The sequence below is a fragment of the Balaenoptera physalus genome (assembly GCF_965194825.1).
Source record: "Balaenoptera physalus genome assembly, chromosome: 5".
Taxonomy (NCBI): Eukaryota; Metazoa; Chordata; class Mammalia; order Artiodactyla; family Balaenopteridae; genus Balaenoptera; species Balaenoptera physalus.
Genome location: NC_138884.1, coordinates 31,423,316 through 31,439,024, shown reverse-complemented (window position 1 = coordinate 31,439,024; position 15,709 = coordinate 31,423,316). Strand labels below are relative to the sequence as shown.

General features: G+C 42.6%; 1 protein-coding gene across 4 annotated transcripts in view; it reads left to right on the top strand.

Annotated features, from left to right (window-relative positions):
* The window catches only part of ZNF827 (zinc finger protein 827), a 205,260-nt gene that overhangs the window by 182,216 nt on the left and 7,335 nt on the right, over positions 1-15,709 (top strand). For all 4 annotated transcript variants that reach the window (XM_082463290.1, XM_082463291.1, XM_082463292.1 and 1 more), the window contains exons 9-11: positions 2,469-2,606; positions 5,626-5,797; positions 6,673-6,839. In XM_082463290.1, the coding sequence (XP_082319416.1) occupies positions 2,469-2,606; positions 5,626-5,797; positions 6,673-6,839 (477 nt within the window). The remainder of the gene's footprint in view (positions 1-2,468; positions 2,607-5,625; positions 5,798-6,672; positions 6,840-15,709) is intronic.

Genomic DNA, 15,709 nt, shown 5'->3' with positions numbered 1-15,709 from the left:
GTGTTCTGGGAAGAGGCTCCTACGGCCGGGTTGCCTTGCTCCTGCGTGTGAAATGACAACGGGCGGCCGTAGCAAATGCAGACAGCAAGAGGGGCAAGGAGCCGGTCCTTGGACAGGGCTTGGGGTCCAGGCCCCAGGGGTGTGGCTGACCAAGCCTGGCCGCCCCCGTGGTGCCTCTCCTGCCTCCACGACTGCAGGTGGGCCTTCTGCTTGCCCGCAGCACAGCCTTCATGGTTCTAACCATTTTCTAGGCCAGTGGAGGGAATTGGACTTTTCATGATGCTTCAACGTCTCAAGCGTGTGACTAATATTATTAAGAGACGTCTTTCTTTTTAATTGCAACTACTTGTTCAGTCTGTGACCCAATTAGTTCATTCTTGTGGTGAATGTATTGGAAGACCCTGTACCCTCTCGATCTCTCCTTATGATTATTACTATCATCCTCCTTTGAAGCACTGTTTTGATTACACACTTCAAAGGAGCTGCTAAAATACCCTCTTGCGCCATGCGGTGGAAATGCCCATGGCTTGGACTCAAGGGCGGTCGTCTGAGAGGGGTTCCTGTCCGCACATCTCAGAGCCCTGTACCTCCCTTTTCACCTTCCTTCCCCCCAAATTCCGCCCCTTCCCCTGAAGAGGTTCGTAGTCACACATTCCTACTCTAATAAGAAGACTAGCTCTTCTCTCTGAGGCCCAAAAAGCTACGTTTAACAAACACAGGTAAATCAATAAATGTGCCTTATCAGTGTTAGGATGGCTGGCAGGTGCCTCAGAGCAAACATTTTTGCAATTTCACCATCAATCCCCCGCCCCATTCCAAACACACATTCGTATTTACTTCTTTCCTGAGATCACACTATCTGGCAAGTCTGAATTCAAATGAAAATTGATCCAGTTGACTCACCCAGATCCAGGTGGAAGCCTGTATTTGTAAATGGGAAGCAGTTTTAACCGAATTGTGTGAAATCAAGTTCTTTGTTCTGATGCTGTCTCTGCCCAGTGGTCTGAATGTTTTCATCTACTTGGTTTTTATGAAAAGTTCTTTCCATGTGGTATCCGGTTCTATAAAGCACTACCGTGCTGTAGGAACATTCACAAGAATTTACTGAGGTAAAGGACAAGATATTGACTCAGTAAATTATTTGTCTTGCTCTTCAGGGTTGAGGCCAAAAGCCCTATTAGTGGCCCAGACAAGTGTCCTCGTGGAAGTGTCCCCTTCCCTCTTTTTGGTACTCTGTCATCTCTCTCCTTACCTTACTGTAGAAGGAATGTTTGTAGAATCCATTACAGTTCAGTGAGAAGAAATACGGATGAGAAAATTAAAGGTAACTCAATGAATGATGACAAGAAAATAAAAACTTTTTAAGATGACAGGAGAAGGTATTAACGCCCACTTAGGTCATTCATGGCTGCGAATTAGGTACAGAAGACCTTGTGGTTCTCGTCATTTTCCCTAATATGATGAGACTTTTGGGGAAATTCTGGTTGTGTACTCTTGCATTAGGGAGTTTTATGTGGAGTAGTGTCTGAGTCCGTTCAGGCTGCTGTAACAAAATACCACAGACTGGGTAGCCTGTAAACAACAAAAATGTATTGCCCACAGTTCTAGAGGCTGGAAGCCCTAGATCAGGGTGCCAGCATGGTCGGGTGAGGGCCCTCTTCCAGGACACAAACTGCCTACGTCTTGCTGTGTCCTCACGTGGCAAAGGGGCTAGGGAGCCCCGTGAGGCCTCTTTTTTAAGGGCACTAATTCCACTCATGAGGATCCACCCTCATGACCTAAGCACCTCGCAGAGATCCGACCTCTAAAAACCACAGCCTTGAGCACTAGGGTCTCGATATATGAAGTCAGGGGGGATACACACATTCAGACCATAGCCAGCAGTACGCAGTTGCCATCCCAGAGTCTGTGTAACATTAAGTTCCTCATTAAGGATTCTGCACAACCCAGAATATAGGGCAAAGCCTGTTTTCATAAAGGGCAGTGAAAGTGTATTTCTTTTCAAGAGATGGAACCATCTATTTTTACATCAGAATCTGAGCTTCGGCCTTCTTGATTTACTGTCTGGTGGCGAGGGTCTGCATTTCTGGAATTTTAACATGCAACTCAACCATTCACTCATTCAGCACCTATTTATGGAGTGCCAACTGTATACCGAGCACAGTGCTAAACCAAGCTGTCAACCTGCTGGAGGGTTAGGTCCACTAACCTTTAGTGAGGAAGGAGAGAAACCACGGGAGACTTGACTAAAATTGGAATCCATGTGCCACCACAGCTTTCAAGAATGGCCTTCTTAGAGACAGGAGCTGAGCATGAAGACCAGAGGTTACTTGGACTTATCAATACTTGCAGTTTACCAGCACATTCTTCAGAAGGAAGTCTTTGCTTAAGTCCTGAATGTTGACTAAACTGAAATGTGTTCACGTTGCCTTGTTTATTCCTCATGCTGCTTTGTTCTTTTGGCCCAGAAACAGAAAAGATAGTCCTCGAGGCAGGAAATGGGTTGCCCTCTTGGAAATTCAACGACCAGCTTTTTCCCTGTGACGTGTGTGGGAAAGTATTTGGCCGACAGCAGACATTGTCCCGACATCTGTCTCTGCACACAGGTGAGTCAAGGTCTCCCTGCCAGGCCTTCCCTCCCTGGACCACCAGCTTCTCCATGATCAGGAAGCTGTGTCTCTAAGAGAATTAAACCAGGAAGTGGTAGAAATGTTTTTATCCGGACCTTTTCAAGCCATTTTACCTGGCATGTTCAAATAAGGCTCTGGAAAGGGTTTTTTATTTGTATTGAAAGGATGCATTGAGTTCAAGGAGGATTGATGAGAAAAGATACACATTTTTAGGTGTGTTCAGGTAAAATTTCTCAGCTCTAAGGAGTTTATTGCTGTCACCTTGAGGGTGCAGGGCATGGGGCTGCACCCCATCTTATTGGATTCATCTCATTGCGGTAGGTGGAAGCGGAGGGGAAAAGAGCACCTTGGTGGAGAAACAGTCTCTGTCTTTATTTACATATAATAATGGAGAAATATGGTTGATTCTGAGTGTTGGGAAGCGGAAACCCGAATAAATAGTAACTTAATCAATGCAGCAATAATAAGCAAGGGCAATAAGAAGTGAGGTAAAATCAATAGCAAACAAAAAGCAAGATGCAAAATAAAAAATGAACTATTTCAATTTTTACACTGTAGATCAGCCTTGTTAAAAGTTCAAATGTGTCTTATTTACAGGAAACACAAAACAAAATGGTAAAGAAAATAAAAGTTTTGTATCTCACACAAAATTTAAAAAGGCAAGACAGTATTAGTATGGCAAGATTAATTTCTATTTTTATATATATATTTTTTAATATTTTTAATCTTAACTATTAAACCACTAAAGACAAAATTTAGTCATATACTTAGCCACAAAGAAAACTTTCACATGTTAAAAAAAGTAGAGGTTCTACAAGCCACATTCTCTGAGCATACTTAAATGAAATTTAAAATAACAAAGGATCCATAAAATGTCCTACCTAATTGGATCACAGGAAAGGATCACAAATTCCAGACATCTAGGAGGAATGAAAGGGGAGCATTCATCCTTAACCTGGAACGAATAGCTACAGCTCTGGTCCACGGGACATTTATAGACTTAAACATTTTAATTAGAAGGGAAGAAAAACAAAAATAAAGGAACTTAGCACTCATCTTGAAGAATTAGTAGAAGAACAAAATCTAGGAAGAAGACCATAAAATAGATAAATCCCTTTAAGTCTGATTAAGAAAGGAAAAGGAGGCAGAAATATTCAAAATTAGCAATGAAAAAGGAAGCCTAATTCTTTTTTTATACAATGTTTAAAGATTACTTTCCATTTACAGTTATTACCAAATATTGGCTCTATTTCCCATGTTGTACAGTACATCTTACACCCAGCAGCTTGCACCTCCATCTTACACCCAGCAGCTTGCACCTCCCCCTCCCCCCCATATTGCCCCTCCCCGCCCACACTGGTAACCACTAGTTTGTTCTCTATATCTGTGAGCCTGCTTCTTTTCTGATATATTCACTAGTTTGTTGTATTTTTTAGAGTCCACATATAAGTGATATCATACAGTATTTGTGTTTCTCTGTCTGACTTATTTCACTAAGCATAATGCCCTCCAAGTCCACCCATGTGGCTGCAAATGGCAAGATTTCATTCTTTTTTATGGCTGAGTAGTATTCCATTGTATATATGTACCACATCTTCTTTATCCATTCACCTGTTGATGGACATTTAGGTTGGGAAGCCTTATTCTTAATACAGGTGCTGTTAAAGAATTATTGGAAAATAAAGGCAACTCTATGGCAAGAAAAAACAACTGAAAACTTTAGAAGACATAGATAATTTAAGCAAAATTTCCAAAATTGACCCAAGCTGGGTCAGGGGGAGATGGTGGTACTTAAGTAAATCAGTTACCAAAGGGGAATTTGGAAAGATGATGGAGATACTATTAATAAAAGCATCAGGTCCAGAAACTTTCCCAGCTGGGTTCTTTTTAACTGGTTGAGACTAGGAAATTCTGATATTATTAAACTTTTGCAAATGATAGAAAAAGATAGAAAGCTCAACAGTTCACTTTATGAAGAAATCATAACCTTAATACCAAAACTTAACAACCTCACTTATTAATACAAATGCACAAATTCTAAGGAAAAGACTCTCTTCTATCTGTACTGCAGGGCTCCTCCCCAGCCCCGCGAAGCCCGGGCCACCAGCAGCTCAGATGCTGGGGACCACCTATAATAATGATGATGCAACATTTTGTTGCAGACAAATCTTTTTCCACGCTCTTTCCCGTGAAGTAGATAAGACAGGTATTTTCTTTAAGGTGAGCCCACTATTACAAATTCAGAACTAAGGACAGAAAAGGTAGTTGTTCTTTCCTTCCTCTGCTACCATCTGTTACCTTGATCTGTACCTAAAAGCAAAGCCTGCTCCTTTAATTTCCTTAATTAATCAAATGAATTCAGAATGCCACTCTGGAAACAGCCCTGACACGTCGTCAGTTTTATGAAAGGGTTTCTATTAAGAAATCAACTAAAGTTTTTTATTTTATTTATGTAGCATGAAAATTTCCAATTAAGTTATTTCATCTGAGTCCTTTTAATTTCATTAGTGTTTGTTTCTTGGCTAACTCAGGCCTGGAGCTTAGGAAAAATGATGGGGCTTCTCTTACACACCAGTCCTGGGAAGGCTGTTCCACAACCCCTTCCTCAGCTCAGCACCCACCCTGGACTGACACATGTCGGGGCTTGGACACACACACACACACACACACACACACACACACACACACACACAAAATATTCTTGTAGCCTGCATGGAGCTCACGTTATCAGGAAGAGGGGCCTGTAGGTATCCAGGAAAAAGCAGATGGTCCAGTTGCCCCGGAACTTTCTTTCACCTTTGAAAGTCTGAAAGCAGAAGCGACCTGCCATGTGAAGACTTCTTAGATATTTAAAGTTCCAAAGTGTTCCCTTTGTCCCCACTGGAAATGAGATTTGAACCCTCCTTTCCTTGATACCCTTAAGTGGTCTTTTGCAAGGTGTTGGGATTTCATTTCTGAGAGTGGTTTGGGTTTTTTCCTGTCCCTTCTCCCCCAGAGGAAAGAAAATACAAATGCCACTTGTGCCCCTATGCTGCTAAGTGCCGTGCAAACCTGAACCAGCACCTGACCGTCCATTCGGTGAAGCTGGTGAGTACGGACACCGAGGACATCGTCAGCGCCGTCACCTCTGAAGGCAGTGATGGGAAGAAGCACCCTTATTATTACAGGTGAGCCGCCCGTGGAACCTGCTGGTCCAGGCTGCCCAGACTTTCTTGAACACTCCCTGCCCATCTCCTAGGGCACACACGACAAAGTGTCTTTTCTCAGTCACAGGGCTGAGCTTCCTTTTAATATTGACTTTGCTTGGATTGAACCCTGTGTTGCACTGACTACTTCCTGGCTTGGGTGGCCCTGGGAGAGTTAATTAAAAGGGAGGAGGTCTTAGAGGTGGCTTTGTGGGGCGGAGTCCGGAGAGTGGCAGGGCTCAGGGGTGATTAGCTGTGAGGTCTGGGCAGCTGGGAAGCTCCCACCTTTGTCACTGAGCACCTCGCTGCTTCCTGAGAATTATCCTAAGGAGAAATGAATCTGAGAACCCTGAAGGAATAGTCCTGGAAGTATTGCATACTTTCCCCTGGCTGTGCTATCCTTTAGTACCTGGAATGGTATGTTTCTCTTCCATATTCAACCGTGAATCAATATTCGGTTTGTTTGCTATAAAATCCCGAGTTTTCAGGCTTGCTATCGAATCCTGCCCGAGTTTATCAGCGCACGGGCTCTGCTGATATCTTGGCAAGGCTGCCCCGCATCTCTTTGCCCGGAGGAATCAGTTAGGTTAATGTACAGCATCTGGAATCTGTAATTTTTAATTAACTTTATGATTATTTAGCATAGTTATAGCATGAATGGGATTGTTACATTATGCTGGCACTGAGTCTGTCTGGCACAGTGACCACTTCAGAGGTGTCCCAGAAAGTGGAGGAATTTTCTAATGCAAAGCCTTTTGGTGGGAGGAAAACACGTGTCAAGGTCCAGATTTCGGAGTGCACCGCGTGCAACCGGGTAGCCTCCCTTGAGAAGCTCACCGTTCTCCCGTCCCGTACAGCTGTCACGTGTGCGGATTTGAGACGGAGCTCAACGTCCAGTTTGTCAGCCACATGTCACTCCACGTCGACAAGGAGCAGTGGATGTTTTCCATCTGCTGTACGGCCTGCGACTTCGTCACCATGGAGGAGACGGAGATAAAGACGCACATCGGCACCAAGCACACAGGTGACCCTCCCCGTCTGCCCTTCTCACCCGCCTCTCCTCCATCCCCCGCCGCCCCACCTGGCATGGGCGTCCTCATCGCCGTGCGACACTGACACTTCCTTCCCGAAGGAGGGACTTCCTCAGGGTAGCAGAGCCGCATCCCTCTGTATCCACAAGGCCATTGCCCGGCCTGGCTTATGCCTCGCCAGTCTGACAGACTCACCAGCTCAGGTGCGGTGGAGAGGCGAGGGCTGTTTGCTTGTTCCTCGTCCTGGTCATCACCATCGTAGGTAACAGTCATGGAGCTTTTATGACGCCCCAGACTTGCACCTTTGTGCCCCAGATCTCATTTAAGTCTTAGAACAACCCTCTGGGGTCAGTACCATCGTGGGCATACCATATAGGTGAGAAACTGAGGCTTAACAGAGGTCAGGTCTTCTCTCCAAGGTCTACAACCAGGAAGTGACTGCAGATACTCAGACCAGAACGCTTTCATGCTAGAGCCCACTCTCTGTGACCCTGCTGTTCTGACAGCCCCAGGCAACCCTGGGCAGAGGGCTGCCCCTTTCTATTTTGCGGGGCCAGAGCCCTGTGCACCTAGTTCTGCAGGCTCTGCCCCTCTTCGCTGAAACTGCAGCCCTGACCCCCTCCAGAATGTTGCATGGCAGCTCTGTTCAGGGGCAAAGAAAGCCGGCTTCTCCTGAAACAACTCAGTGGCTCTCTAGCCTGCGGCCAAGACTTTGCCAGCACTTTCCTTTCCTATAAAGCTCTGGCCATACTGGTTAACTTCATCCATTTAATGATGTTAACATTTGGACTTCACCATGCAATCGTCCTCTCCCAAGTAATGGTTACAAATGACACCAGCGTGGCGTCATTAAGTGACAACGAAGAGGAGCTCCCCCTGCATTTTGCTTACAAGTCATGAGCTCACGTTGCTGACTGCCAGCCCTGGGCGGTGGATCAGCCCCTTGCATCCTCGGCCCTTGAAGGATTCGGGAAGGGGAATTTCCCTGACAGCTGAGCTGACAACGTGCACGGCCGAGAACTATCTCTCTGTGCTTTACTGGCCGCTTTGGCTCCGTGGTGCCAGCAGCAATAAAAGTTTGCTTTTGTCAGTAAGCGGAGCAGCTATGACTCGGAGGTCTGCAGAGAACCGTTATGCTGAGTGAGGTGGTGCCGTTTTTACAGTCAGTTGTCTGACCATAACCATATTAGTACTGTGGGCAGCGGGTGAGCTGGGAAACCCGCATTGAGACAAATGAAATTCAGCATTTCTGGAGTGGCCAGTGGAGGGAAAGGCCAGCCTCTCTTCCATTTCCACTGGCTTTCAGATTTTTTTTTCTCTTGTCTGTTACACTTCCTCTCTTCTAACCCTCTCCACCCCAAAGTATGCCTAAACCCAGTTGAGAACTTCTCTCCTCCCTCCCCTATCCACAGCTCTCTCCACCCCACCTCAAGGAAACTATAGAAACCATAATGGCTGGAAAGATGTTGGACTTAGAACCACTTAATTGTCATCACTGGAAACTTCACATTCACAAGCAACTGACGCAAGGTCACTGACCTCCTAATTGCCACAGGGAACACGGTGAAGATCTTGTTCCCTCTGAGATGGTGGGACCCTTGTTCTAGCTGGGAAGAACATTCTTGCTTGTTAGCACAGAGAGCCCAGAGTGAAATGCATTAAAGAAGTTTCTTTTGTAACGCAGTAGAAGCCGTTAGTGCTGCTGCTATTAGGCAATAAGGTTCTATCCTATTTTATAAGCCAGGGGCGCTAGCAAGGTTTTTGTAAGGGCCAGGCAGTAACTGTCTTAAGCTTTCAGGCCAACAGATTCTGTCACTGCTATTCAACTCTGCCATTGGATGGAAAGTAGCCGTAGGCGATGTGCGAATGAGTGGGCGTGGCAGTGTTCCACTAAAACTTGCTTTACAAAAACTCAAGGCTAGGTTTGGCCCAAGGGTTATAGTTTGCTGACCCCCAGTTATAAGCTTATGGCCCCACAGTTTGGGTTTCTCTTATTTAGCTGCTGCTTTGAGGTGTTTGAATTTAACCCAAAATATGTCAGTCTACATCTGTAATCAGTAAGCTGTGTAATTGCAAAGTTATGATATAAAGCAGTATGTATGCTATATAATATAGATAACAATATATATTCCTGAGAATAAGGAGCTTATGTAAGGCACTGCTGTGTCTCCAGCACCTGGAGCAGTGGCTGCACAGTGTAGGTGGGGAGTAAGCCTTCATCCAGTGAATGAATATAAGTGTGCAAGCACATCTACACACACATGTGCACACCAAGTAAGAAAACTACTGAAACGTGGCCCTTGCCTGACCTTAAAGTCTACTAACTTATGTATATACAGGCATACCTCGTTTTACTGCACTTTGCCTTATTTAGCTTCGAGGGTTTTTGGGGGTTTTTTTTTTTAACAAATTGAAGGTTTGTGGTAACTCTGCGTCGAGCAAGTCTAATGGTGCCATTTTTCCAACAGCATTTGCACACTTCATGTCTCTGTGTCCGTTTTGGCAATTCTTGCGATATTGCCAGCTTTTTCATTATTATTATATTTGTTATGGTGGTCTCTGATCAGTGATCTTTGATGTTACTATTGCAAAGAGATCAAGACTTGCTGAAGGCTCAAATGATGGTTCGTATTTTTTTAGCAATAAAGTCTTTTTAAATTAAGGTTATGTACATTGTTTTTTCAGACATAGTTCTGTTGCACACTTAATACACTACAGTGTACTGTAAACATAACTTTTATATGCACTGGGACACCAAAAAAATTATGTGACTTGTATTATTGCGATATTTGCTCTATTGGTGTGGTCTGGAACCGAACCATCAATGTCTCCGAGGTTTGCCTGTGGAAGAAGTCACTTGGGATGGAGGAGAGCACACGTTGAATTCTAGATCCTGGCTCTAGACCCCATGTTACTGTAAATAGCTCTGGGAATGTAAGAACTCATTTAACTTCTCTGGGCCTCCATCTGTTCCCTGAGTTTTTTTAATGAGTAGGAGATGCCAGACAGGCCTGAGATTCTCTAATTCTGTGAGCCTTGTTCCCTCATTTGATTTACCTGTCGTAGGAATGGGCATCTTTTATTTCAGTACCCTAGGAGATCTGAAGTGCTTTCTTGTTACCTAGTAAAGTTGTGATCTACGTATGGGATGAGCTTTAATGAATAGCAGATTTTTACTCAGTCTCTCTCAGAATCCACATCCTTCTTCATACTTCCTTACTGGCTACTCTTACCCAAGGCACCCTTGTGAATGAAGTGCTGAGCGGGTATCTGAGGAACTGTCCTCTGTTTAGTGTTTCTTCAGTGACTCTCCCTTACCCTCTTCCTCCACGGCCCCTCGTCCCTGCAGAGAACATCAGCAAGATAAAATATTCCCTCTGGTGCTTCCTTAATGCAAATTTTGCTGCAGTCTTTAAATGTTGCAATAATGGCATTGAGGAATTTGAATAGCTATTTGGAAAATACAACCATCTGTATGTCACGTCACATTGACACCAAAATAAGTGCCACATGACTTACCCAATCCCTGTTAACAAATCACCCCTAGAAAGGCTCGAAGAAAATAGAATATTTTTCAAACTTCCAGAGTGAGAAGGATTTGTAAAAGCTTAAGTGACAGAAGAAATCACGAAGGAGAAGAATCAGGAGATTTGACACAGGAAAATTTCTCCTGTTTGCAAAAGAGAAGGAAAAGGAAAAGAAAAACCCACAGTCTGAAAAAATGTGTCTGTAAAAATGACAAAATGCTGATCTATTTACAACATGGAAAATTCATATAAACTGGTAAGAAACACTTTAGGTCTCCAATTAAAGGATTCACAAAGGACATGAACAGTCAATTCACAATAAAAGAAATAAAAGCTAAGGACTTAACATCAGGAAAAATGTTCAACCTCGCTAGCCGTCAAACTAAAACTCACAAGTGGCTTATCTTTCACCTATTAAGTTAGGAGCACGTCTTGCAATGTTACCCACTGTTGCCAGAAGCTGCCGATCCTCCTGTGGCCATGGCCTTGCAAAGTGGTAGAACTTTTGAAAACTAATTAGTATATACCAAGAGCCTTGAAAATGTAATGCGCTGTGACCCAGTAATCCTGCTTCTGGGAATTTATCTGTAGGAAAAAAAAAAAAAAAAACAGCCAGTGGAATATTAATTTTAGCTTAAAATTCAGTTTTAAGGAAATATTTAAGTAGAGTAGGATAAGTTTACCCCATGGATATAATAATATCATTTAAAACTATTAATTCATAATTATTTTCATAAATTTTTTGAGCACCAACTGTGTGCCAGGTATATAAAACAGCATGGGAAAATACAAAGTGTTCGTTATCATTATTATTATATTTTGTAAATATTATATGTTATATTTTATAATATAATAATATATTCTTCAATAATGCTTACCATGAGCCAGGCATTGTTCTTAGTGCTTTGCATATAAAAACCCATCTGAGCCTCACCACAAACATATGAGGCAGGTGCTGATATTATTCCCATTTTTCAGATGAGGTAATTGAGGCACAAAGTACATACCTTGTCCCAGGTCATACAGCTGCTGAGTGGAACAGATGGCATTCAAACTCAGGTATTCTGGATCTTAAGTCCTTATTCTTTATTTTTTTCTTTATTTTTTTATCGGAGTATAGTTGATTTACAATGTTGTGTTAGTTTCAGGTGTACAGCAAAGTGAATCAGTTATACATATACATATATCCACTCTTTTTTTAGATTCTTTTCCCATATAGGTCATTACAGAGTATTGAGTAGAGTTCCCTGTGCTATACAGCAGGTTTTTATTAGTTATCTATTTTATATATAGTAGTGTGTATATGTCAGTCCCAATCTCCCAATTTATCCCTCCCCCGACTTATACCCTGGTAACCATAGGTTTGTTTTCTACATCTGTGACTCGACTCTACTTCTGTTTTGTAAAGAAGTTCATTTGTACCCTTTTTCTTAAATTCCACATATAAGTGATATCATGTGATATTTGTCTTTCTTTTTTAATTAATTAATTAATTTTTTTTTTTTTATATTTATTTTTGGCTGTGTTGGGTCTTCGTTTCTGTGCGAGGGCTTTCTCTAGTTGCAGCAAGTGGGGGCCACTCTTCATCGCGGTGCGCGGGCCTCTCACTATCGCGGCCTCTCTTGCTGCGGAGCGCAGGCTCCAGACGCGCAGGCTCAGTAATTGTGGCTCACGGGCCCAGTTGCTCCGCGGCATGTGGGATCTTCCCAGACCAGGGCTCGAACCCGTGTCCCCTGCATCGGCAGGCAGATTCTCAACCACTGCGCCACCAGGGAAGCCCGTGATATTTGTCTTAAATGCTTATTCTTAACCACTATGCAGTTAACAACAACAATTTTAAAATAAAGATGCTCACTTTTTCAAAAATAAAAAAAAGAACACCAAAAATGTAATGTTGTTCGTATTGAGGCAGCAAGAGGGTGGGTACTGTTTTCTGGTCTCAGTCTCTCAATCTGTGTCATTTTAAATTACGAAATATTTAGGTTGTTCACGTTCTCTTCCGTTGGCTGTCCCAGTGTTTGAGGTTGCATTACCTGTGCACAGGTGTCCTTCACCAAAAGTCTTTGCGATGCTGAAGATCAGCGATGGCTTGGATTGCAGTGAGCCTTGGATTGGGTTGACAAGGGCGCCCTGGGTCACTCCCTACAGATACAGCGAGGGGAGGTGTGAACTGAGGGGAGAGGAAGCTGTGTAGATGAGGGATTACAGAGCGCGTGGGCTGGGCTGTTCCCCAGGCTGTAGCCCAGAGCGTTTGCCGTGGCACCTCTATGTTTATACATTTATTAATTTAGGGAGCTCTCCCCAGTGCCGTAAGCCTGAGGGTACTTGAAGCTACTCTTAAAGATGGTAATTAAAATTATCTGTTTTAATTCTAAAAACTAGTTTAAAGTAATCACTCGTAATATTCTGTTGATAAGACTAGTCTTAGAGGATGGATTTGGTGAAGCAATGTCAGGGACTCAGGGCCTCCCCTGAAAATATTCTATTTGCCTACAAAATGTGACTGAACTGGTTCAATATTTAGATAAGAGACTGGCAATCATGGTGCTGGCTTTCCTTGTACCAAGGGAGGAATGTATTCTAAAGGCATGTCCCATCCCTTCTCGTGGGTCAGTAAGTGAGGTCACCTACTGTCTGTCCAGGAACCAAGTTCACTTCTGCTAAGGAACAAGATTTTAAAAATTGTCAACTTGGGACTTCCCTGGCAGTCCAGTGGTTGGGACTCCGAGCTTCAACGCAGGGGGCGCGGGTTCAATCCCTGGTTGGGGAACTAGGATCCTGCATGCCATGCCGTGGGGTGTGCCCAAAAAGTAAAACTAAAAGGAAAATTAAAATTGTCAACTGAAGTAAGGGTTGGGTGCTCTGGGCATAAGTGCAGCTCTGACAGGAACAGGACTTGAAAACATTGTAAGCAGGTAAATATTTTCCCTTCCTCATTTTACAAACTTTTTTTAATTAGACAAGTAATTTATGGTCACTCCAGAAAATGTTGAAAACCCAAATAAAAGAAAACAAGCATAAGGCTGATCATTTCATACGCTGGATGTAGCCACCATTACAGCTTTGTTTACTTCTGGATTTTTTATGCCTATATATAAAATATGATTTATATTTTTAATCTCCTAATAAAGGAACTTTGTTTCTAGCGTTTAAAATCACTAGATTACTTAATTGGCTGATTTGAAGGGAAGGGAAGCACAGTCTCCCTATATTTTCAACCCTAGCCTAAAACTATGGGGTTGCATTAAATTGGCTTGGGGAGAATTGATGTCTTAACAATACTGAGTCTCTTGAACATTTACAATGGATAGCTCTCCAGTTATTTAGGGTTTATAATGTCCATTTTTATTTATTACAGTTTACCCTCAAGTGATATTATACCTCTTCATATGTAGTATAAGAACCTCACAATAACTTCTTCTCTCCCAGCCTTTATGTTATTGTTGTCATACATTTACCTATTATAAACCTTATAATACTTTGTTATTATTTTTTAAACAAAATTACTTTTATTATATTTTAAAGAGATTTTAAATCGAAAGAAAAATTCATCTATCTACCCATGCAGTTATCATTTCCAGTGTTCTTCATTCTTTTTGTGTAGATCATTTTTTTATATTTGGTGTCATTTTCCTTCTGCCTGAAGAATTTTTTTTTAACATTTCTTATAATTTGGGTCTGCTGGTGATGAATTCTTTTGACTTTTTTTTGCCTTCATTTTTGAAATATATTTTCATTGTGTATAAAGTTGCAGGTTGACAGTTGTTTCTTTCAGTACTTTATAAAGATGTCACTCCACTACTTCTCACTTGCATTGCTCGCAGTGAGAAATCTGCTCTCATGCTTATTTTTGTTCCTCTGCACGTAATGTAGCTTTTTTCCTCTGGCTGCTTTTAGGATATTTTTCTTTATCACTCATTTTGAGCATTTTGATTATGATGTCCCTTGGTATAGATTTCTTTATCTTTGGGGTTCATTGTGTCTCTTGGATCTGTGGGTCTGTGGTTTTCCTCAAATTTGGGAAAATTTTGGCCTTTTCACATATTTTTTCTGCCCTCCCTGCCCCATTAGGGACTTCAATTGAACTTCTATCAAGCTACCTGCAGGCGTCCCATAGCTCACTGATGCCCTTTTCATTTTTGTGATTCTTTTTCCTCTGTGTTTCATTTCAGATCATTTCTATTGCTATTTCTTCAGGTTCACTAATCTTTTCTTCTGCCATGTCTAAATTGCTGGTAATCCCACCCAATGCATTTTTCATCTCAGACATTGTAACTTTCATCTCTAGAAATTTGGATTGGATCTTTTTATATCTTTCATGTCTCTACTTAACTTTCCAAACATGTGGAATACAGTTACAATAACTGCTCTTACGTCTTTGTCTGCAAATTCTAACAGCTTTGTCAGTTCTGGGTCAGTTTTGATTGGCTGATTATTCTTTTCGTTTTGGGTTGTGTTTTCTTGTTTCTTGGCATGCTGATCATCTTTGTTTGCATATCAGACATTGTGATCGTTACCTTGTTGGGCGCTATGTATTTTATATTCCTATAAATATTCTTGACCTTTGTCTTAGAATTCAGTTAATTACTTGGCAACTTTGATCTTTTTGGGGTCTTGTTTTTATGATTTGTTAGGCAGGTCTGGAGCAGTGCTCCATCGAGGGCTAATCATTACCCACTATTCAAGGAACTTCCTCAGTTTTCTACTCAATGCCTTGGGAGTTATGAGTTTTTCTAATTTGGCCAGTGGAAACAGACACTGTTCTCTAAGCCTTTCAGATGGGTTTTTTCCCTCTAACTTTGGGTGGTTTCCTCACACACATGCCCTGACCCCTACTCTGCTGAATGTCCTTGAGGGACCCTCTGCAGGTCTCCAGGTTCCTCTCCTGTGCTGCTCTTTCCTCTCTGGTGTTCTGTCCTGCAAAGTCCAGCCATGTTAATCTCCTCAGACCCTCAGCTCTATCTCCTCAACTCAGTAAGTCTGCCAGGCCATTCCCCCACCCTGCACTGCAGCCTGGAAAGGAAAGTCTCTCAAGGCAGGAAGCAGGGCAAACCTAGAGCCTGCCTGTTTTCTTTCCTCTCTCTCAGGGGTCACTCCTCTTTATTGCCTCATGTCCAATGTTGTGAAAACTATTGTTTGATAAATTTTGTCTGTTTTTTGTCAGTTGATAAATAGCAATGGTAAATCCCGTCTCTGAAACTCCATCTTGAATGGTAGCAGAAGTCTCCTGACACTAGATTTCAGTGGCCTCTTGATTTGTTTACTCCTGGTTTTGAGGGAGGGTCCTGTGCCCTGATGAAGAGTATGGACATTAGAGCCTGATCAAGTGAAATCTC